Here is a 24,576-nt window from a genome sequence, read left to right as displayed (position 1 = left end):
TGAATATGAAATGTATTAATAGAGCTGCGTCTTTGGTAAATTCATGTCATTGATCATTCCCGGCCCCCGTTCACCCCCCTCAAGGTATTCAGTTGTTTATTCATCTTTTCTTGTTTACATATTTTTTAATTCTTTCGTGATTATTACTACATCAATTAATTCACTTATTTATTTGCTAGATATTTCCCTGGAAGACATTTTGGAAGCTTACAAGAGATTCATTAGTAGGCTTGAACTTAAGGATCTGCTTGCTCTATTCATCTGGGGCCCGTTTCACAAAGGACTTGCAACTGTTGTTACTTTGCCATAATGGCAACTACCATGGTAACAGGGCTCAGCAGCCAATCATAATCAAGATAACCATGGTAGTTGCCATAATGGCAAAGTTACAACATTTGTCCTATATGAAACGGGCCCCAGGTGTTCATCACTTCCCATTATTTTCATTACATATCATGAATAGCCACAAATATTTGTTTATTATTTTGGGGGGTGGGATAAATACTTAAAATGATGAGAAAAATCTGAGCAAGAGAGCAATCAGGTCATTTTGTCTTTATTTTGAAATTGAAATGAACAATCTGGTGCAAATCTTATGAAGATTTTTTTTTAAGTCTGAGTTTGGGATGGGAGCAAAAGAGAGCCCAGTACCCCCCCCCCATGTATTTGCTCTCATCAAGGCTATCTTAAAGGTCACTTCCAAATAAAATAAAAATTTTGTACCTGCCCACCCCCTATATTTCTCTATCGATTCCACCCCCCCCCTCTCTCTCTTCCACACACACACATTCCACATAATCATGCGAGCAAACAATTATTCTCATTTCATTTTAATTTCTATCCCACTTTTAAATCAAACTCATTCATGTCTTTAATTCGGCTGCACCTGAATGTCACAGTATGCCATGTTGCAATGGCTTTTGTGGGCTATCTTGCCACGCATGTTATTTTGATACTAAATACCTGTTGTACTAGTATTATACCCATGGATACCCGACATACAGAATCAATCAATCAATCAATCAGTAGCACCATCATATTCCAGTCATATAGAAGTAATCTTCAGTGCCATTTCATCACAACACAGTTTGGTAGCAATAACATCATCATCACATATCTTTCACGGAATATAGATTGGTGGATTAATTAAATCACAAATATCAAGATTAGAAAGTAATATTTCAATTAAAATGTTTATTAATTAATACATTTATGAATACATGATGAAAATATTTTTTTCTCTTTTTTTGCACCAAAGCATCAAATTACATCAGCAAAATGCCTATAATGAGTGCAACAGAAATTGCAAGGATATTACAAGAGAGGGGATGTATTTTTTTGGTAAAATCTAGAGAAACAAATTGAAAAAAATAAGTACATATATTCACTTACATAGTTATTGATAAGCCTTACATAGTCAACATAAGGGGGGCATCAAGGATGCCATTAATAAAAAGATTATCGATATACCTCTCAAAGTCAGTTACTCAAATATCAAATAATTTTTTCATCATTTGCTGACAAGAAATAGCATGCTAATCTAATCGGGGACACTTCATAAAAAAGGGGAGCACATTGCCACATTTCTCTAAAGAGTGCCTTCCCAAATCTGCACATTAGAAAATCAGTAATAAAGTTGCATATTGTCTATTGTTGTGAAGTGCTTCTAGAGCTGTGTTCTATTTCCAACAAATTCTTTTATTTGCAGAGCTAATCTAGTTCATCATGGGACATCGACAATACAGTGTTACAAAAACAAAGAGATTAAAAACGAAAAAAAAAATAGTGCAACTTTTCACTTCCCCCAGAAAATGAATTCAACAGCTTAATGTCCAGCAATACATAGAGGTTCTTGTTTCATAAGGACTTCAATTATGGTAAATTGGCCCCAAATGTAACTAGCAACTAGCATGGGAACCCCAATTTTGATCTGTTGCTTTAATATTTCCCGGATAGTAATTACCAGAATTTCAAAGTTAGAATAGTGGTTAGTCTTAAAGGGGAAGTTTACCCTGACAAAAAGTTTATTGTAAAAATAGCAGAAAAAATAATAAAAAATATTGCCAAAGGTTTGAGAAAAATTCATCAAATAATTAAAAAGTTATTAGAATTTCAATTATTTGATTTGTGACTACATATGCGAGCAGCATTCATACATAGCGAATGGTAAAAAATCAAATGTCATTTTCTCAGAAAATTGAAAATGGTTTTCACTCTACCTTTTGTGTATCAATAGACAAATCATTTCATACCCGATCATGAATAGAAAACAAAATTAAGTCATCAGGAACCATACAAAATTTGAAATTCATGCATGTTATATTACATAACTAATGGGGCAGCTGTTCGTCTATGACGTCACAAATCTAAAACTTTGAACTCTAATAACTTTCTTACTTTTTAACGGATTTTCCTGAAACCTTCACCAATATTTTTTACTAATTTTCTGCTATTTTTACAACAAAGTTTTCTTCAGGGTGAGCTTCCCCTTTAATGATTTGGGGTCCAGGACTGAGAGTGATTTCTTCGCCCTTTGTTCTGTCACATTGTTTTTTTTATTATGCACATTTTTTTCAATGAAAATCCATTATTTCTTATCACCTTTTATATGTCTGTAGGCATGTATGTTACATAGCCCAGACCTCAGTAAAGGCCCATTCTGCATTGTTTAGATTACCAGAATACAACCTATCCCTTTCAAACTACTAATATTATTCAAAGTGCTTTCACTACTATAAGTACTACATGTAGATGATTAGAACATTAATAAGGGGGGGGGGATAAGTGTTGGAAAAATATTTTAATCTTGTGTGAAACCTATGGACCTAAATATCTATACTCCAATTAATTTTTTTTTCAACAGATGTGTAGTTTAAGCAGCATTCAATATGTATTGACACATTTATTTAAATTCATTCAAGTTTTTAAATCTGTAATTGCAATGAAGAAACTGCTTGTTATGAACCTGGCCTTCATATTTCTTCTTGATCTGCCCTGGTGATACTCAAACAGCTTGTGAAACCTGCATAGTAAACAAAAAGAGAAAGGAACAAAATGAGCTGCTGATATAAATTATTCTAACTCATCTAGTCCAGTTTATTTAGAAGTTTTAAACTTTTTATGAGCCCCTACTCTTCCATGCAATATTATTTAGAAAATGCACATGTAGTAACTTATGTTGCCAGATAAAAATCATAGATCACTATTATAGATCATTATTCATATAACTTTTTTTTTATTAAGTGTGAAAACCCATTCAAATATATATCGAAAGATTAATCTCAATATTTTGTCCTTTTTTATTTGTCTTCAGAGTAACTGAGTTTTAAAGTGATTTTATGTATGATTAATATAGCTAAGAGACTTGGACAATAAGTATGCATTGATGATAATGGAAATACTGGTGCATTTGAATCCAAAAGAATATCATGGAGCTTTACTTTATGGGATAACATGATTCAGAAAAAATAGGTTTTTTATATTTTTATGAAAACAAGCATACCTGGCAAGCTTTAAGATCAGATATCCTGTTACTCATCAGATTGTACCTCTTGGTGATGTGCAAATGGTATTTGACTTTGTACTTCTGACTAGGCTGGGACTGCTAAGAACTGGATCCCATTGGATCTGCAATTCAATATACATACAATACTTTACAGTTAAAAATTTCAAAAGTGATAAACAAAATTCCTCTCTTAAAACATTTTTTTCAGAGTTTCCAGCTTTCACAATTCCCAACTAGAAAAAAGCAGGTCTTGACCAAAAACTGAATGGTTCAAGCAGACGTGGCCTACTATAGTGAGGTCTTTTGTCAATCTTCAATATATACATGTATACACCAAGCCATGCAGCTTTGACAGATGTAGGATAATTATCATTTGTGTGATGATAATATGGCTTTCGCTCGTCTATAAACATGTCTGATTTGAATCTCTACGTTAAGTGAGTTCCTCTTTAAGTTTGATTTATATTTTTTAAAAGGGTTAGCTCACTTGCTGGCAGGTTTAAATGACCCTTTGCCTTTCACCACAAATAACATCAAGTGAGGACAATAAAGATAAATCAATTGGATCAGCTGCTCTCTCTGCTTAGCCTTATACTTAAACAATTCAAAATAGGACACTAATTTTTTTCAACCCTTCCAAAAACAATTGAGCAGTTTGAACCCTGACAAAGAAATGTCCCCCCCCCCCCGAAAAAAAGAATCATTAAACTCCGTTGCTAGGCTAATTATATTTTAGTCCAATGATCCAGCCAGGAACTAAAATAAAGGTAACTTAAATCTTTGTAGAAAAGAAGTCAAACCAGACAGATCTAGAATTTTATTTTTCAAAATCTATATCTAAGTTAGACCTATCCTTGGGCCTTACTTTTATTTAAAAAAAGAAAAACGTTAACATCTGTCTCAAATCATTCCATGTCCCATGGCATGAGCATGGAAAAATCTACCAATATCATTCCAAACAAATTCAGTTCATTCAGATTTAATTTCATTTCATTTTAAATGCAGATAATTATATTGAAATAGCGGTGTCGAAAAATCAGTACTAGGCCCATGGCCTATAACTTCAAATTTCAACTCAATCTTGTTTGACAATTAATTTCCAACACCTAATGACCTAGCCTACATCCGTAATTTCGCAGCCGGCTGGCACCGGCAATATCAAAGTCCGCATACCGCTCTGGCTATATCGGTAATCGGTATTTGGCTTAATTTTGATGCAGCTTTGCCGTTAAACAAGTCCACATCTACCCCTGATATTTGACAATAAGAATTGAAATACAGATTTAATAAGGGCGGACATGAAGCATCCCAATTAACCAACTTAGTTCTACGAAAAAATATGTTATTTTCTGAGAAAATATGTCAGTCAGATTTCAGACTTATTTAGGATCAGGACAGGAAAAAGAAATGGAAATATGGAAATTGTGGTTTGCGTTGTACCGTAAACTGAACATAAAGCCATGCAATCGACGCCGAACCCCAGCAAACACAAAACAATTTCAACTAAGATCAAAGTAAGGAATTGAACTTAACTTACTTTTATTTCTATGGAATGTCATTAGATTGATATTAATGTTTCCTCCAAGATTTTCTGCTCCTTTGAAGTTCACTCAGAAATCATGTTTTCGAACATCAATTCTAAAAACAGATAATTAGACTTGCTATTGTATTTCAAAAAGTTGAATTTCGCAGAATCAAAAAGAACGACACTTCGCACAGATATCGTAGGGAATTGTGGGACGGAAAAAAATGTTTAATGCATGAGGACATGAATAAAACATTAGCGTTTTATCCAATCATACAAGTGCATTGTGCGTATTTTGACGTCATTACTCATGAATTAAACATTGACCTTCCAAAATCAACCTTCAAATTGGACAAATGGCAGCCATGTTTGTTATGTACAAAACCTATGGAAAATCAAAAACGCGCGAAAAGAGTTGCCCCTCTAGCTCCCTTCGGGAGCTTACGTATACGTAAGATCGTATCTCTGTGTTCTGTGATATAATATGCGCCCTCTATTATTAATGTTGTGTGCATGAAGTTGTTTTGAAAATTGAATTTAAAAAGTACGAAATATGAGTTTATCATTGAGGTAAGTGATAACATAATGATCAGCAGCATTGTAATTGCTATATTGTTCCGTATTTTGTTTTAAATCAAAGATTGGCAGTTTAACTGTAACTTGACTAACGTTTGCGGCTTAACGGCGCTAAGTTAACGTTATTCGTAATGCTCTCGCGCTTCACTCGGCTTGTTGATGGTGTTGTCCCACTAATTGATCATATCTATGTTTGCACTTAGTCTAGACAGCTGGCAGGCAGCCGTCTGTTTCGAGGAGTTTTTCATAGACGGCTCGCTATCGTGCAGCCACCATCATTAGGGGGTGAACAATGCAAAATCCCCCCGAAGCGAAGGGGCACATTAATTTTTGTCTTTATTTCATAAAAATAGGCCAAATCCGTGTTTTTGGGAACCACTCGTAGACTTGTGTACGCGCACTTGTGTACAAAGTGAATGGAGGTGGAAATGGGGAACCGTTCGTGTGACTGAATAAAGCACTGCTGTATGAAGTGAACGGTGGTTCCCAATATCACGATAATGCCTAAAAATATTGAAAAAGAATTGAACCAAAATAGAGATTATTTTTCCGTTTTGGCCTGCGCCTGAAAGTGAAATCTACCAAAACAGGGAAAAATAAACTTAATTTTTTCCCCTTTGAAATTTAACTAATTTATAAATTATAACTTAAAAGGGGAAAAAACAGTGACTTAAGCTTCGGCTGTCGTGCAACTTCCCTCCCCCGTTTTATCTGAACTTAAAGTACATAAACATTTGGCCATTGACTTGAGTCCCCTGGCCCTGTACAGCTACAGATCACGCGAGAACTTCGGTCTCTGTATTCATTTTGGTGAGTGAAGCCCCGGGGGGGGCACTCGACCAAAAAAGTGGTGGGGGTGTGCCGCAGGCGAGACAAAAAACGGGGGCCTTGGAGCGGGCTTATTGTAAAAAGGAGGGTCCTCGGAACGGGCTTCGGAACGACAAATGTTTGTGAAAACGGGGGTCCTTGGAACGGATCGCCAGCGTGTGAGCGCGTATGCCTCCCTACGGAACGGTCATGCGTGCATGATGCAGCTAGCGCGGCCTCCGCCGGGGAGCTCTGCGGCCGCTTTTCACCAAAATTGCAGCTCATTCAACGCGATCGGAGCGGCGTAACGAAAAATATGCGAAGCTTTGGAGCGGATTTCTCTCTTCTTTTTTCTCGATAAGAAGAAAATGCTATGCCTTGGAGCGGCTTTCTGTGTTCTTTTTCTCAACAAGGCAAAAATGCTATGCCTTGGAACGGAAATTTGAGTGTAAAAATGGGGGTCCCCTCCGCGGCACATACCCACTATGCATTATATACCGAGTGCCCCCCCCCCCCGGGAGTGAAGCCAATGTAGAACAGCGGAACAACCAACATAAACAGAGACCGAAGCTTTTGGTCTAGTTTGCACTATGCCCCCCCCCCTCTAGTAACGTTATGGAATTTTCGCCAGACATACATTTATGTTGGAACTACCCCTTATCTACCACCTAATTTTCTAAGCATCATATTTGCGAAAATATTGGCCTTATCGTCATCCAAGTCACTGGGGACAAACTTGAGACACACCTCAAATATCAGCAATCTTGTTTCAATGGAATCCACGGTTGGAAAATATTTTCAAAAGAAATCTATTGACTGTTCGCGATGCGAAACGGTGCGAAGCTTCCCACTGAACGGGGACTTCCTTCCACCACACGTTTTCCCATTGACTCGGACAATTTTCAAATGACAAAAATAATCTTTTCTTTTCTCTCCTGTGGCGGTATATTCTTCCAAGTTGATGAAACAATGATCAAAAAGACTAAATAAAACAAATTAATCACACTAAAAACACTTTTTAACTGACCAATTACTCCTCATGATCCGAGTCCCTTTCCCGTGTTGAGACTATTAATTTTCCATAGGAGGGGACTCGGATAACGAGTAACAGCATGTTACTCATATTATTTACAACACAGGGAATCCAAACACAGGACATAACCTTGTACATTGGATGAGTGGATCTATATCCATTTTCGTAAGAAATGTAATAATATATCAAATGATTGCATCATCAAGAAAAGACACAATCTGTAATGTTTTACTAAATAAAGCATCTGTAATCTGTATAATTTTCATTACAGATCAGATTTTGCAGTGGAAAAGCCAAGAAGACGGAAGCGGAGAGAGTTAACAGAAGAACAAAAACAGGAAATAAAAGAAGCATTTGATCTCTTTGACACAGATAAAGATAAAGCCATTGATTATCATGAACTCAAGGTAAATACATAAACTTTTAATACTGTTTTTTTTATGCTGATGCTTAGGATGTTTGTGTTACTTTTATTCAGATGATTTACCTGAATATCAGTTAGTGATATTTAATTTAAGTCACAGTGTGCAACTAGAGGACAATATTTATATCTGCTGACTTTTTTATAAATTATTCAAATTTTGCATATTGTTGGTAAAAAAATATGTAATGCCCAATTGTTTCTGGAGAACTTACTGCATAGTATGTGCAAACAAGACTCTTTGTATAAAACAATTATTACTTGTGTTTGTGATTTATCAGAAGTCATTTTCATTCTAGCTGACAAAGCAATTGATTGATAATCCAAAATGCACCTCTCCAACTACTAAACTAATTGTTAAGGCAAGTACAAAATAATTGCTGCATATTTCTGTATCTTAGAGGGAATTTCAAGTCAATATGTTTATTTTCATTCATTTCAGGATTTGTAGCTATATAAGACAATGGAGTAGTACTATTGACCTGATTTGTTTAATCCCTTTAACCATTTTTCTCTGTCTCATACTTTTCACTAGGTCGCTATGAAAGCCCTTGGGTTTGAGGTGAAGAAGGCTGATGTCAAGAAAGTGATAAAGGATTATGACAGAGAGGGAACAGAAAAGATTACTTTTGAGGATTTCAATGAAGTCAGTAAGTAGAATTAGGGAGGTAATATAATTGTAATCATATGCAATATTCCACAATTCTCATTTCCTATGTATCAATGAATTTAGAATAATTCAAATATATTTATCTGATAATTTAGCCATAAGTTGAACATGTTCATGAGAGAAAGTCTTAATCTATGAATTTACATTTCAAAGCAAATTTATGTTTGTTGACATTAGGCATGATTGTTACACATGACGTTTGAAATTACAAGAAACTTCATTGTAACAAATTGTTTAGACTGAGTCATCAATCGCAGTCATACAGTGTAGTTGTCAACGCAAGAAATGCATTTATGTATCTTGATGTCACTATTATTGTAACATATTTCATGCACACCTTGGCTTATTAGAATTTGTATTTATATGAAAAAGCATGCAGATATTGTTTATCCATGGTTATCTTGTCTTACAAAATGCAAATAATAGGGTATCTGACCAATTAAAAACCTTCCAAATGGCTTGTCTTATATTATACATATACTGGAAGTGCATGCTGTGGATTTGAATATATACACCCATAGCTTCACAATTTGTCAAGTGCATTATTATGTCATCAAGGTCATAATTTGTAAATGATGAGATATTATTTGGATTCACATTTTATGGTTAACTTGACAGATAACATAATTATGTACTATGCAATATAAGGAAATTACTTTCATTCGAACATCTCTTACTTTCTTCAAGTGTAAATCCATTAGACATCTCAAAGGCAGTTCAAATGATACAGGTGTCCATTTATGTCGGCTGCACATGCTGTAGTGAAGTTTTACCACCATGTCACATAATTATGCAGAGGCAAGGAGAATATTCTAACCAATCAAAAACTATTTTCCAAATGGCACATTTTATGTTATTAAAATTGCTCTGCCTTTTGTTATTTCCAGTCACAGATTGGATGTTGGAGAGAGATCCTCGTGATGAAATCATGAAAGCTTTCAAGCTCTTTGATGATGATGACTCTGGGAAAATCAGCATCAGGAATCTGAGACGAGTTGCTAGGGAACTGGGAGAAAACATGACAGATGACGAACTCAGAGCTATGATTGATGAATTTGATCATGATGGTGATGGAGAAAGTGAGTTTAAAAAACTGCTCATTGATGACATAATTTACACACAATGAGCCAAAAACATGGCTATCTTCTTCCATGAATTGCAGATTTGCAGATAACTTGACAAAAAAAAGATGAAGATCATGGGACCAGATTTCCCCTGGTTTCCACAGTGCATCTCAAGTATTTTTAATGTTGTGCAAAAGCACTTGGCAAGCCTTGTGCTTCTTGCACTGGTATCATACCTTGATTGTGCTATGTTGCCACTAACACACTACACATGCACATTAAGTATTCATTGTTTTCTTACAAATTCACCCAAATATTTTATAAAATGTTTGAATGTACCATCATAATTTGTTGCCTACATTTGACTCTGAAATTCTTTCTCAGCTTTCAACAATTTGTATTTACTTTGGACCTGGGCTTCGTAACACAAAGCTTAATTATTAATTAATCATTTGGATGATGGATTGCATTGATAATTTCATTCAATCAGTTGTTAAAATCAATCATGATTAATCACTAGATTGACCTAGTTCATGAAACTTGGCCATAAGGTTAATCAAGTATTACTAAACATCCTATTAGAGTTTCATGTCACATGACCAAGGTCAAAGGTCACTTAGGGTCAATGAACTTAGACCATGTTGGAGGAATCAACATTGAAATCTTAACCTGAGGTTAAGTTTTTGAAATGTCATCATAACTTAGAAAATATATGGACCTAGTTCATGAAACTTGGACATAAGGTCAATCAAGTATCACTGAACATCCTGCATGAGTTTCACGTCACATGACTAGGTCAAAGGTCATTTAGGGTCAATGAACTTTGGCCGAATTGGGGATATCTGTTGAATTCCCATCATAACTTTGAAAGTTTATGGATCTGATTCATGAAACTTGGACATAATAGTAATCAAGCATCACTGAATATTTTGTGCAAGTTTCAGGCCTAATGATTAAGGTCAAAGGTCATTTAGGGTCAATGAACTTTGGCCGAATCGGGGGTATCTGTTGAATTACCATCATAACTTTGAAACTTTATTAGTCTAGTTCATTAAACTTGGACATATGAGTAATAAAATATCACTGAACATCCTGTGCGCATTTCAGGTCACATGACCAAGGTCAAAGGTCAATGAACTTTGGCCGAATTGGGTGTATCAGTTGAATTACCATCAAAACTTTGAAAGTTTATGGATCTGATTCATGAAACTTGTACATAAGAGTAATCAAGTATCACTGAACATCCTGTGCGAGTTTCAGGTCACATGATCAAGGTCAAAGGTCATGTAAGGTCAATGAACTTTGGCCATGTTGGGGTTTTTTGTTGGATAACCATCATATCTCTGTAAGTTTATTGGTCTAGTTCATAAAAAGTGGACATAATAGTAACCATGTATCACTGAACATCTTGTGCGAGTTAGAGTAGTATTCAAAGTCAGCACTGCTGCTATATTGAACCGCGTGATGCAGGTGAGACGGCCAGAGGCATTCCACTTGTTGTTACTAGTATTCACCTCAATTCTTGGGGTTAACCATAATCAAGACACAATTACCAGTATTTGTCCAACATGAATTGATTTTATAGAATCATAGAAGGTCATCCAATTTTTTAATTAATGTCTGTCCAATCTTTGTTCTTACAATATTAATCATTGGAGGGTTCAACTTCAGGAGTCACAATTTTGGAGAATCATCAGGTCATAGATCAAAGAGGTCATTACATACCTATAAATATCTTGTTCTCGCTGAACCAAAGAAGTTTTTGACAAGTCAACTTCAAACGTGGTCTGAGCATACGTTTTGGAGTGACAATGAATTCATTAGATTTGGGGGTCATAAAGGTCACAGGTCATTACTAACATTGAAATACATTGTTATTAAAACGTAAAAACTCAAGGGGTCAGCTTTAAACTTGATTTATGTATATTGGAGGATCAGTCATCTGATTAGGTGGTCGCAAGGTTGAGCGAGGGTCACAGATTTTAGACAATGTTAGAATTTAGGCATATATAATATGCATATATTCTTGATCTGGTAATTGTAGAGGCGTAAATTTTCACTGTGTACATTTGAGAGTGTATCTAGTTAAATCAAATTCATCATTCCCAGTCTCAATGGAAAGTGTTTTCTTACTAATTTATCACGCAAGAGTTTTCACACAAACAATGCTGTGGTATGATATTGAACTAATGAATTTTCCATAAATATTTTGTTCTTTTTTTTCTAGTCAACCAAGATGAATTTCTAGCTATCATGACAGGAGACACATGATCAAACTAGAGCCCATAAACTCTTCCACAAAACTCTATGAGGTCACTACAAGTAATCCTGAAATAGAAAATGAATTTGGATGTGTATGTGAGGAGGCTGCTTTATGGTGAAGGACCAAGATTTGATGTCAGATGCAATTCCATGGTTTTGAAACCCAAAGAAAGTTCTTCAACTTCAACTCTTCTGCCTGAGGCTGAGCAATTCTTTATGAACGCCAGATCATGCAACTTCACAAGTTATTCATGAACGTTCTTTATGGTTCCTGCTGTAACATCATACCAAAGACTTTATAGAAAATATTACTCATAAGTCATAACTGAATTGTAAAGTATATCATCACCTTGTTTTGATGGATTAATTTGTATGATGCAGTAATGTCAGTGACTAGTAACAGGGTGCTACATAAGCACTTGCCCGATTGCCCAGGGCAAGTAAAAGTTATAGTCGGGCAAGTGTTTTGAAGTAGAGACCAAAACTACTTGCCCGAATTGGGCAAGCAAAATTCTCACAGTAGAATGACCCAAGTTAGGTTCGATATGATATACCGACCCTAAATTTGGTCATGGTGGGCAAGATAAAATCACTTTGTAAAAAAATGCAAGAACGAGGTACACCAATTTACTTCAATAACTCCATACATCTACTTGATTTGCTAGTTCAGCCCTCTGGACTGCCATACCCGAAAAGAACTCCCAAGAATTTAAAAAGCGCGAGCGTGCCCTCTCCCGTTCAGGCTTACTACCCATGATCACCGCGCAATTAGCGTCCATCTTCCTCTTTTGCTTTCGGCAAGCCATCTGTCAAGACGTGCTCAGATAAGTCTCCTAAAGCTCAAATCTTTTTTGAGCTTTGGTATATTATTTTTGCTTATCTGATGTGCATTCTCCCTTTTAAATTCGATCTTTCCGTTTGTGTGTAAGATTGTGTTCAGAATTTACACCCGGCGCGACTTTTTAGCGTGTTTTTGGTGACACTTAAATTGTTTTCCTAACGTTTGGGTTCTCGTCGCGCCGCATCGCTAGCGCGTTCGCGAGGCACCGGGTTTGGTCTGCCTACGTGGCAGCAAGCCTTCACCTCCTGCCACGGTTATTGTTCTTCATGTTCAAAGTGTGGTGGTTTTTGGTGCCGTTTTTGAATTAAATTCTAGACAGCCTTTACACTTTGTTGTCGAGGGTGTTATTGTTATTTCTTTTTGCAGGTTGGGATCTTCAACTCTGTTCCTTCCTTGCTTTCCGGAATTGATTTATTAAGATTTTCGATTGATTATTGATTGATTAATTCTTCAATTCTTTTTCCTTTCTGTTCTGAATAAATTTCTTGATTGATATTTTATTCACAGGCGGATCTTAAAGCTCAATTCCTTTTCCTTCTGTTCTGAATAAATTTCTTGATATTTTATTCACAGGCGGATCTTAAAGCTCAATTCCTTTTCCTTTCTGTTCTGAATAAAATTCTTGATTAATATTTTATTCACAGACGGAACTTAAAGCCCTTTTTCTCTTCTGGGATTGTTTAATTCGACTTACGCAATTATAACTTGATTGATTGGTTATTCAATCCCCCCCCCAAAAAAAAAAATTTTTTTTTACAGGTGGGGTCTTCTTCCTGTTAGGAATTTTTTGACCTTTCCCAGAATTGTTTTCTTCGTTCAATTCCCTCTCCCCTCCTAGTCTTATATTTTTTACTTCGACAGGCGGGCTCTACGATTCCTTTTTGAGGATTTACTGTGTCGTTCTTCCTCTTGGAATCGTTACTAGAGACGTTCCTCCTTCCTCCTGTTCTGAATTTCTTTACCTTTCCACAGGAGGTTACGTTTTTCCTCTTGGAAATTATCGTAAAATTTCTCTTATCTGGAATTGTTTGTCTCTCAATCCCTTTTCTTCCTGCTCTGAAATTCTTGTTTTTGTGTTTCTTCGCAGGTGGAAACTTCGTTCCCTTCTGAGCTTGCATTCATTTTTGAATTCTTGCTTCGATTTTTTCCTTCGGGCACAAAAAAAAAAAAAAGAATATAGTAGGGGAACCTTGTAGGAGTTTCTTTTTTCAAAGTCTCCGACCTCCTTTCTATTTTCTTACAGGTAGATACCTAAACTATTCTTAGGTTCTTCTTCCTCCCTACCCTTCCCCTTTTGAATTGTTCTGTTTGCTCAAACAAATTTTTTATAGGAGGAGGGAAAGACCACTCCGGTCTCCACTTTTAATCTAAGCGAGATCTTTGTAATAATAAAAAAAAAAAAAAAAATTCTTGTTTTTCTTTTTTCAGGGTAGAGAGAGGTACCGATGAGTGGGACTAACACAGCCCCAGAGGACCTGGTGCCCTCCACGGGGACCGTCCCGATTGCAAGTTTACAGAAGTCGGCCGCTTCCTCCGGCGGCGGTGAGTATGAGGTTGCGTCAATCAGCATTCCGAATTTGCGGTCGGATGCTAAGAGTAGGAAGGCCGAGACTGTGGTGCCACGGTCTCGGACAAAGAAAAAAGTGGTAGCCAAGGCTTCCAAGCCTAAACCAGGTTCTGCCGCCGCAGCACCCAAAGGGCTATGCGACCCACCGGCTACCGGGTCACCGGAAGTCCGGGGAGAGAGTGCGGTTCTCTCCCCCCGGCACAGGTCAGGCTCTCTGTCGTCTAAGTCGTCCTCCGTGATAGCATCGGCAGAGATCGCCCAGCCCCTGACCGCGAGAGGCGTCACACATCAGACTGTGACCACAATCTGACCCCGTCAGATTCGGGTGAAGTTTCGTTGTTGGCGGCCGCCCTGCCAGGGGCGGCAAATCGTAAGAGATCACCCGTGCCTCTTGTGCCTTCTTCTGCTCCGGCCACGCCGGCGGAGCCCGCAAAAAAAGAAGAAGAGGTCGAAGGAGAGGTCGGCCAGCCCTGCTGCCATGGGCGTTCCTCCTTCAGACCCTTGTGTCGGTGGTCAGATGTCACAGCTATTCATGCTGCTACATTCTGCTACCGCGAGAGGCGTCACACATCAGACTGTGACCACAATCTGACCCCGTCAGATTCGGGTGAAGTTTCGTTGTTGGCGGCCGCCCTGCCAGGGGCGGCAAATCGTAAGAAATCACCCGTGCCTCTTGTGCCTTCTTCTGCCCCGGCCACGCCGGCGGAGCCCGCAAAAAAGAAGAAGAAGAAGAGGTCGAAGGACGAAGGAGAGGTCGGCCAGCCCTGTTGCCATGGGCGTTCCTCCTTCAGACCCTTGTGTCGGTGGTCAGATGTCACAGCTATTCATGCTGCTACATTCTGCTTTCGAGCAGTGCGGGTTCACCCCACCCTCGACGTCTACTCACCCCGCTGATGCCCCCGAGCATCAAGCGAGACAAGTGGGCAATAACCACCAGACACCCGGGAAATCCTCGAGCGATTCTGTTGAATCGCCAGCCAGTGCACCGGCTAACCGGGCACCTCAAGATCGCGTGTGCTTTCCAGCATTTTCGTCGATCTCAGAGCACGTGTCCCAGCCGACACGCGTGGCCACCCCGGCGCTTACTGGACTCCCTTGCCTTCATGAGAGCCGGCCGAGAGGCCGTACGGCTCCCGCGGCTCTCGGAGCTCCTCCAGGGGAGGAAACTTGTCATGGGGACAACCTCCCGGTTCAGTCCATGGAGCGAGACTCCCTTTACGAGGAGTCTCTCGAAGGCGACCAGTGCGAGGATAACCCCTATCCCGCGGTCGACTCTTCAGTAAGCGCTCAGGCGCTGCTTGACAAGTATCTACCTCACATCTACCCTCCGAGCGGGGGTATTGATGAAGCAGGGGAGTCCTTATTTTTCGCCCCGCCTCTTCAGGCGCTCCGAGCTCAATCGGCCGAATTGGGGGTCTCGGAGAGTGACGGGGTCGCCCTAGACGAGGCGGCTCCTACGACGAGGAAGCCTCCAGCTCCGAGGGTGCAAACCCACCCCCGCTCTGCTGCTGCCCGGAAGCGCCAGGCTCCGGCACCGCCGTCTCGAAACTTTCAAGTCTCTCGAGGCCAGCGAGAAGGCAGAGGCAGGGGAAGAGGGGGGCGACCCGCTTCGAGGGCGCCGCCCAAACCGAAGCAGTCGGTTTGACATGCTGTCCCGAGCGCTAGGCAAGGTAGGCGGGCGTCTCCGGCATTTTCTCCCGGCTTGGGAGGAAATCACGGAAGACGCATACATCTTATCCGTCGTGCGAGACGGCTTCTCTATAGAAATAGAAGCCTTCCCGCACGGTGCGATTCGCATCGCCTCACCGCCTTCCTCCACCATCAGTACATCGCGGCCGAAATCGCCGCACTGGTGGAGAAGGACGCGATAGAGAGGGCGACAGACAACCCCAATCTTTGTCTATCCGCGATTTTCGTCATTCCCAAGCGTTTGGGCAAATTGAGAATGATTCTCAACATGAAGAGAATCAATACGTTCATTCCGGCCGAACACTTCCGGATGGAAACGTTAGCCACGATCCTCCCCTCACTGGAGGCGTCGGACCTGGCCGTGTCTCTGGATTTACGCGACGCGTACTTCCACATTCCCAACCATCCAGCTTCGCGCCGGGCCCTCCCGTTCGGGCTGCGACCGGCGCCCCGAGTGTTTACTCGCATAGTCACCACTGTGGCAGCCTATTTGAGAAACCAAGGCCTGCGACTCTTCGTCTATCTAGACGACTGGCTTATTGTCGCAGACTCGGAGGCAAAGTTGCAAGCTCACCTCTCCTTGCTACTACGGGTGACTCAGAGCCTCGGGTTCATGATCAACTGGGAGAAATCGGAGCTCACTCCCTCCCGCGTTCCCATGTATTTGGGCGCGAGGATAGATATACCGAACCAACTCGCGCGGCCCAGCCCAGACAGGGTGCGGTCGATCACGTCTCTCGCCCACTCCGTAAGGGGGCGCAGTCACGTGAAAGCCCGCGTCTGGCTTCAGTTGCTAGGTTATATGGCCAGTCTAGTAGACATAATACAAGATTGTCGTCTCTACATGAGGCCCTTCCAAAGACATCTCCGCTACTGCAGCCCCGGGGTAGACTCACTGCAGTCTCGGATTCCTCTGCCACTGTCTATCAGTCGCAGTTTAGCGCCCTGGACTCGCCCAGCTTTCGTGGCTCAGGGCAAGCCACTACAGACTCCCCTCCCGTCAGCCTCAGTGACCACCGACGCCTCGCTCTCCGGTTGGGGTGGCCACTGCGAAGGGGAGATGGTGTCCGGAGCTTGGGCTTATCCAGGCGCTCTCCCTCACATCAATGTGTTGGAGATGCAAGCGACGTCCAACGCACTCCGCCACTTTCAGCACTAGCTGACCGGGCGGACAGTGCTGGTCCGTACGGACAACAGGTCTGTGGCAGCATACATAAACAAGCAAGGGGGCACGCGGTCGGATTCTCTCGACGCGTTGGCTGCGGATCTCTGGAAGTGGTGGCGTGCAGCAGAGATTGTCCCGATTGCCTCGTACATACCGTGCAGGGACAACCTCATAGCCGACTTCCTCTCTCGGGGGCGTTGCCTCCCCTCCGAGGGGGGCACTAAATCCAGAAATCTTCAGGTTGATTCTCCGCCACTGGACATCGACCTATTCGCAACAGCGCTGAACCGGAAGCTCCCAGTCTTCTGCTCTCGAGTAAACGAGACGGAAGCGTCACATCTCGATGCTTTCTCAGTGAACTGGGGACATCAGAGGTGCTATGCCTTCCCGCCTTTCTCTCGGATCCCGCAAGTCCTCCGGAAGGTGGAGGCGGACAGGGCGTGGGTACTTCTCATAGCACCCAACTGGCCGGGAAGGGCGTGGTTTCCTCAACTACTGGATTTGTTAGTGGGGGATCTTTTCACTGTACCTCCGACAAGTCAGTTAGTTTCTCAGCCCCTCTCGGGAATCAGGCATCCGCGGCCGGAGTCACTACACTTGACTGCGTGGCCGCTCTCGGGGAGGATGCCCGGGCCCTAGGTCTGTCGGGTCGGGCAGCCAAGTTTGTTTCGGAAAGCAGGCGTGCTTCCACGTTGGACTTATACAACTCCAGACTTGGCATTTTTTCGGAGTGGTGCAGTCAACGCTCACTCGATCCTCGTTCTGCTTCGATTGCATCGATTGCAGATTTTCTGGTTGGCCTTTTTGATAAAGGCAAAGCGATCGCAACTATCAGGGGCTATTGGTCCGCGATTACAGCGACGCACCGCGGTTTCACGGACGGCTCTTCAGTATCTAACTCGTCAGTCATTACGGAGTTATTAAAATCTTTTTCTTGAAGCGTCCACCAGTCAAATCCCTAGCCCCGTCGTGGAGTTTGTCTGCAGTTCTTAGGGCCCTTGCAAACCGCCCTTTGAGCCCCTAGCGGAGGCTTCTCTCCATAACTTAGCTATCAAAACAACGTTTTTAATGGCTATCGCTTCGGACCAAAGGCGAAGTTCTCTCCATGCCCTGTGTGTTTCGCCGGGACACATTCGCTGGGAGAGACGGGGTGTTAGGTTAATTCCGACCCCCTCGTTCATCGCAAAGAATCAAACCATGTCCTCTGGTTCAGTTGAAGTCTTTCTGGCCCCTCTGTCTAGTTTTTCGTCTATTTCAGAGGATAGATTGCGGTGCCCCGTGAGGGCGTTAAAGTGGTATTTGGATCGCACTAAATCGTCTAGGAGTTCAGATCAATTATTTGTAATTTCACGTGAACCCTTTTCAGCAGCATCCCGCGACACCATCTCTAGATGGATTGTTGAGGCCATCAACTCAGCGGGCGCTGGTGCGTTATTGTCTGATACAACCAGACCTAAGGCCCATGATACTAGGGGTATTAGTTCGTCATGGCCCCTTTTTCAGGGCATTCCTCTCGAGGACATTTTGAGGGCCGCCTTTTGGCGCTCAGCTAACTCCTTCACTTCATTCTACTTGAAGGACATTCCGTCCAGCGAGGCGAGATTTGCTGCTTCGGCGCTTAAAGCAGCTGCGGCTTTTTCCCCCTCTCCCTAATTTTCGTTGTTTTTGTTTTTTAAATTTTCTTAGGCTTACAATTGAAAACATGCCTCCCTACGGTTTGAGTCCGTGTTGGTCTAGCAAATCAAGTAGATGTATGGAGTTATTGAAGTAAATTATGAAAATACTTACCTGATTTTCTTATTTACGAGATAACTCATACATCTACTTGATACCCTCCCACCGACCCTCCGCCTTGCGTAGCAACATGTTTCAACGTATGGGCTTGCAAAAGTTGAGGAAGATGGACGCTAATTGCGCGGTGATCATGGGTAGTAAGCATGAACGGGAGAGGGCGCGCTCGTGCTTTTTAAATTCTTGGGAGTTCTTTTCGGGTATGGCAGTCCAGAGGGCTGAACTAGCAAATCAAGTAGATGTATGAGTTATCTCGTAAATAAGAAAATCAGGTAAGTATTTTCATAGTTCATGTCAAAAGAGAGAAAAAAAAAGGTCAGTGGTTTCTAAAACCATAATATTTTCTTTTGAAGAAGTAAAACTTTTTTTCAAGGATTTTTTCAGGCAAGTGAAATAAATTTCAGGCAAGTATATTCCAACTATTTAAAAATTTACTTGCCCAACAAGGCAAGTTCATCTAAAACGTTATGTAGCACCCTGCAGTAGTATCCTGGCATGTCTTGATTATGTACTGAAAAGTATATCATCATTACCTTGCTTTGGTAGTCAAACTATCACCACTTTCAAACGTTTATTCACCATGGATCTATGGAAAGTACAGGTAATAAGCTCTCCATACGGTATATGCTCCCTAGCGACAGTTACTATATTATACAAACAATGAATGTTTATGAGTGCAATGGACAAAATACTTCATGAGATGAAATGAATGGATCATTATTTCATTTTTCACCGAATGAATTATTCTGTCCATTGCACGAATGAAAAGAACATTCATTATTTTGTTTATTTGACACCTAAAAACTGATTTTTTTTTTCATATGAAATCTATGAATTTCGATGCAAAACATACTCATGCAGTGCGAGTTCGGTCTGTTGATTGTTTACGTCATTACATCGTGCGTACTGCTGCAGTCTCGGCGCATGCGTGCAATACAAAAGGATGTATAACAGGAAGTTAATTCAAATTTAATGGGTTTTCTTTCTCAAATCTTTGATGTGGGCTTCATAATTGGTACATATGAGGAAATTAGAAAATCAGTGATTTCACATACCATTTCTTTGTTTTTATCATATGAAATGTTTCATTTTTTCCTGCAAAATGATAATCATTAAATTCAGCAAAGATATTCCTTCATGTATGCATTTTGGTCATGATGTAGATGATATTGTTTTGAGAAAATACCGGTAATTGAAACTTAGAAATGCTATAACTTTCTTTATGTACATACAATAATGATTTCATTTTCAGTGTTGTTGATTAATTTCTTGATTCAAATCAACTTATTTTTGAGGTGGACTTGGCCTTTAAATTACTTTATTTCAAAGACATGTATCGAAATATGTTTCATAAAAGCTGGTTAGAACGATGTTGCATGACTAAAGTAACTTCATGAACCACTTGAATATTTTATAAAAATTTTTATTTGAATTAGTGCAAAAATATGATTAGCCCCAAATATGTGTTATCATTAAATGCATTAATCAACAACTATATAATTCTACTTAATAAAACATATTGAATTCCAAGTGGCATCCATGAACTTTTCACAATTTTGTTATTACCATTCTGTGTGTTTAACTGAAGGACAGAGGCTAACAAAACAACTTGTTATTATTTACATGTGAAAGAACATAAAGCATTGATATGTAAAAGCTAGAAAAATTGTGAACTGTACATTATGTTAAAATCATTATTGCCCCTTGGATCCTGATTGGAATAAACCTATACCATATTATACCAATTATGTTAAAGTTAACACATTTTTACCTTGAATCAGTCAGTACCCGCATTTTGATGAACAAGTATTACTTGCGTGTGCCCTAATGTGTAGATGATGCAAATAACCTTGGGTGAGTCAAATTAAACGTTTGAAGTACTGTACATTCTGGAAAGTCATAATCTGTTGCCTCCTGGAACCTCATACAAAACGAATGGGATCTACAGAATTAAGTATTCTATGGGCTGGTTTCAGAGTTGTCCCTATTAATGGCATAGGTGGGATGGATGCAGTTACATTTTAAACTTTTACAGTTAGCACAATGTATAGTTTCCCTGAATTCCCTTTTAACAGTATTGTGTTCATGATCCTGTTCGGCTATTTGTGAGCTACCGGTATATGGAATTACTATGTGATTTGATCTGGACAAACATGGTGCAAAATATAAATAAAGATATGATGGACTCATTTAATGTTAAAGATCATTGTTATAATTAATTATGCTACAAGGGAGATACAATAATATTTTTTTTAGAAAAAAATAAAATGATGATAAGGAAAGGGTCACTTATTTCACATTCTTCGAGAAATAAAAAATGTTTCACACAGACAAAGGGGGAAAAATAACATTTCATTGTTGCTTTCATTTTGATTTTATTTTTCTAATATGTTCATATGTTGTCTGGGCTACTTGATTAATATCAATTTTAAATTGGTGCACATTTTTATGAAATTCTTACTGTGTAAATAAACTTTTTCATGTGAATTCATGCATAATGCCTTTCCTTTGAAAACTTGTTTTAAATCTCATTAAGTTCCACCCCCCCCCCACCAAAAAAAGGAAGAATGTTTCTGGTTTGTGCTTGAATCACATGTTCTTGGGCCTGTTGCAGAAAGAGTTGCAATCAATCGCAACTTTAAAAATCATTCGCAACTTGATTTTCAGCCAATCAACAATGCGCATTTGGGATTTGCGATTAAATTTTGACTTGCATTTAAACGCAACTCTTTCTGCAACGGACCCCTGGTCAAGTAAAACAAGCAGATTTTGGACTGAGCCATTCTTGAAATCAAAAGTGAGTTATAATGTTTTTGATATTCAATGTAGCATTATGTCAGATAATAAATACATATAGCAGTAGATCAGTGGCGGACCCATTGAACATGCATGATAGCTAAATCTAACAAAACACATCTGCACCCCCTCTTATTTGAAAATCCTTGATTTGTCCATGTTAGTATATTATATTTTCTGGGGCTCTGTAAAATAATGGCGCAGTAGGCAGTCCTTGTGTACAGTATCTGTGCTCTCTCTCTCTCTATATATATATATTATATATGTATGTACGTGTATATACAGTGCGTCCCACAAAAAAACAAAACCAAAGTTTAGCGATGAATTATCATAACTTAATCACAAACAAATACAATTTACCAATGACCTATCATTGTCAAGCTGAAAATCTCTTCTTTCAGTTGGTATTACATACAAGATTTCTCATCCATGCATGAGTGAGTAAGAAAATTTGAAGAAAGCAAATGGATAGCATGGCAGGGGGGTATCAAAATTTCAAAAAGAAAATCACATTCCTTAAAAGTCCAATATCTGCTCTTCAATTTGATAGCTATGTGACAGAAAATGGTCAAGAAGTAACAAAGTTATGTTTCTTCGAAACAATGCTTGTATTTCCATAACTTAATGAAACAAACCTGTTTTCACCAGTTTCCCACCCGAGCTATCGCATGGTTAACAAAAGACTTTATGCATGGCTGATCATCAACAAAACGGAGTGTCGAGTAAGTCTGAAAACTATCCTGTAAATTTGAATTCAAGCCTTATTTCAAATGAACAGAACTTTATTTCTTGACCGTTTGTAATTGAGGTATCAAATTAAAGAGCAGATACTGAACTTTTTAAAGATGTGATTTTCTTTTCGAAACTCAGATACCACCCGCCAAGTGACTTTGGTTTTCTTTCAATTATTTTTGCTCACTCATGCATGAATGAGGAATAACCTAAGTCATTTAAAATGAAAGAGGAGACTCTAAGCTTTACAATGATAGGTCATTTGTCTATTGCATTTGCGATTAAGGTATGATAAATCATTGATAAATCTCGGCTTCGTTTTTTTGTGGGATGCAGTGTAAACCATAGAGATACTCTATGGTGTAAACATATGCATTTTATGAATTCGGTTAAACTGCAATGCGTGTGTCAATAGCATCCTTCTTTTTGCCATCATCATCATCATTCATGTCGTCCACGGTTTTCATGACTGTCATCCTTGTCATTATCAGTACCATCATTATCGCCATTTCTATATTCAGCAGTCCTCATGAGCATCATCATCATTAATCATTCATGTCATCATGACCATCATCCTCGTCATTATCATCACCATCGTTATCGCCATACATATCTTCAGCAGTTATGAGCAATTGAGCATCATGGTCATCATCACCATTATAAATCACATCACCATCATTAATCATATCTTCTGCAGTTCTCAAGACTACCCCAATTGTCAGCAGCAGCAGTCATTAGCATCACCATCAAAAATGTCATCACCATCATCAGTCATCCATATCATCAAGATTCATATAATTGAGCATGCAACTGGTGTATTCAGGATTTTAGGAAGTATTAAACATGGTTGTCTACTCTGCATTTTGCTTGCTTTAACTGAAAGTTTTTTTTTTGCCTGAGCTAGTAGTACATTGTATTCTCTTTTACCTTGTCATTTTGAAATATTTGAGGTACATGTAACTCCTACATTTTCTGTTTCAAAGTTTTCTTTGAGTTTATACTAAAGTTTAGGGGGAGTATGTTGGGCATTTTATGACTCGCTCCATTTTAGTGAACTAATTCGAACACAAAAACTATGGATTATTCAAACATACACAAACAAAATAAATACATTTTGGAATGAATTCTTCAATGTTTGAAACTTTTAATGTAATTTTCTTGAAACAAAATATGGTAATAATGAAAATATTATTCACAAAGCTTTCTACAGTTTTGCTTGGTTATCTAAATGTACATACAAATGGAATAATTTACATGGATCAACTTTGATGAAAGCCTCACAGAATTACAAGGAAGATAAATTAGAAGAAACACATTCTACTACTGCCTTGAGAACAGACATATTGTGATAACCAAGGGAGCCTTTGCCAAGGATGCTTATTTCAAAATTTCATGGCAATAAAAGCACATTAACCTTACTTTTCTAAACATGGAAATATAAAGTTAGACCATTTTCATAGCAACAGTCAGCCATCTTAGCCAATAAAACCATGGATGTCTGATCTGACAACCTGTCAGACAAGAAGTTGAAACAATGAGCTTAGTGATTGATCATTTTGATAGTTGATATGTATGTATACTTTATTGCATGTGTACTACGATTCAACACTAAGCTTTGTGTTATAGGGCCCATTTCATAAAAACTTTATAATAACACATTTGCAGTAACAGAAGCTTCCAAAATCCTTCAATCTGATTGGCTGATAATAAATTTGTAATACTAGAAACTGTTCATTTGTTATTACAAGTCTTTATGAAACAGGACCGGGTGGTTGGGGGGGGGGGGTGTTTCATGAAAGTTGTCAGCACTGACTAAATTGTCGGTGCTGACAATTTCAGTGAAATCATTGGTTTTGATTGGCTATGAGCACTTGCCTCTGACTGTTACTATGGTAACTGTCAGAGAAAGCCAACTTGTCAACTGTAATATGTAGCCTGTAACAAGGGTACAGTTCATCTTACTATTACTATCACTTCGTGTACTTGTGTAATGATAAATGCACCACCAATGTACATTATGAGATGGCTACTCTTCCATTTTGAGTCATGACTCAACAATTTTTTTCCAAGAGCACACATGTTAAGTGAGAATATAAGATTTCAGGAAATATTCAGTGAATACAGTGTAATAG

General features: G+C 39.4%; 2 protein-coding genes across 2 annotated transcripts; both read left to right on the top strand.

The window, feature by feature from the left end:
* Window positions 1-5,506: 5,506 nt before the first annotated feature.
* LOC121410936 (centrin-3) lies at window positions 5,507-12,201 on the top strand. Its single transcript, XM_041603331.1, has 5 exons — window positions 5,507-5,600; window positions 7,718-7,853; window positions 8,403-8,517; window positions 9,425-9,616; window positions 11,829-12,201. The coding sequence occupies exons 1-5, from the start codon at window positions 5,584-5,586 to the stop codon at window positions 11,870-11,872; spliced, it is 504 nt and encodes a 167-aa protein (XP_041459265.1). The 5' UTR covers window positions 5,507-5,583; the 3' UTR covers window positions 11,873-12,201.
* Window positions 12,202-16,228: 4,027 nt separating this feature from the next.
* On the top strand, window positions 16,229-17,119 carry LOC121412022. Its single transcript, XM_041604935.1, has one exon. It carries the CDS (start codon window positions 16,229-16,231, stop codon window positions 17,117-17,119), a length of 891 nt encoding a protein of 296 aa, XP_041460869.1.
* Window positions 17,120-24,576: the final 7,457 nt, after the last annotated feature.

Source organism: Lytechinus variegatus, chromosome 3, assembly GCF_018143015.1.
Source record: "Lytechinus variegatus isolate NC3 chromosome 3, Lvar_3.0, whole genome shotgun sequence".
NCBI classification, from domain to species: domain Eukaryota; kingdom Metazoa; phylum Echinodermata; class Echinoidea; order Temnopleuroida; family Toxopneustidae; genus Lytechinus; species Lytechinus variegatus.
Note: the sequence above shows the minus strand (reverse complement) of the source record. Positions and strands in the feature narration are given on the sequence as shown.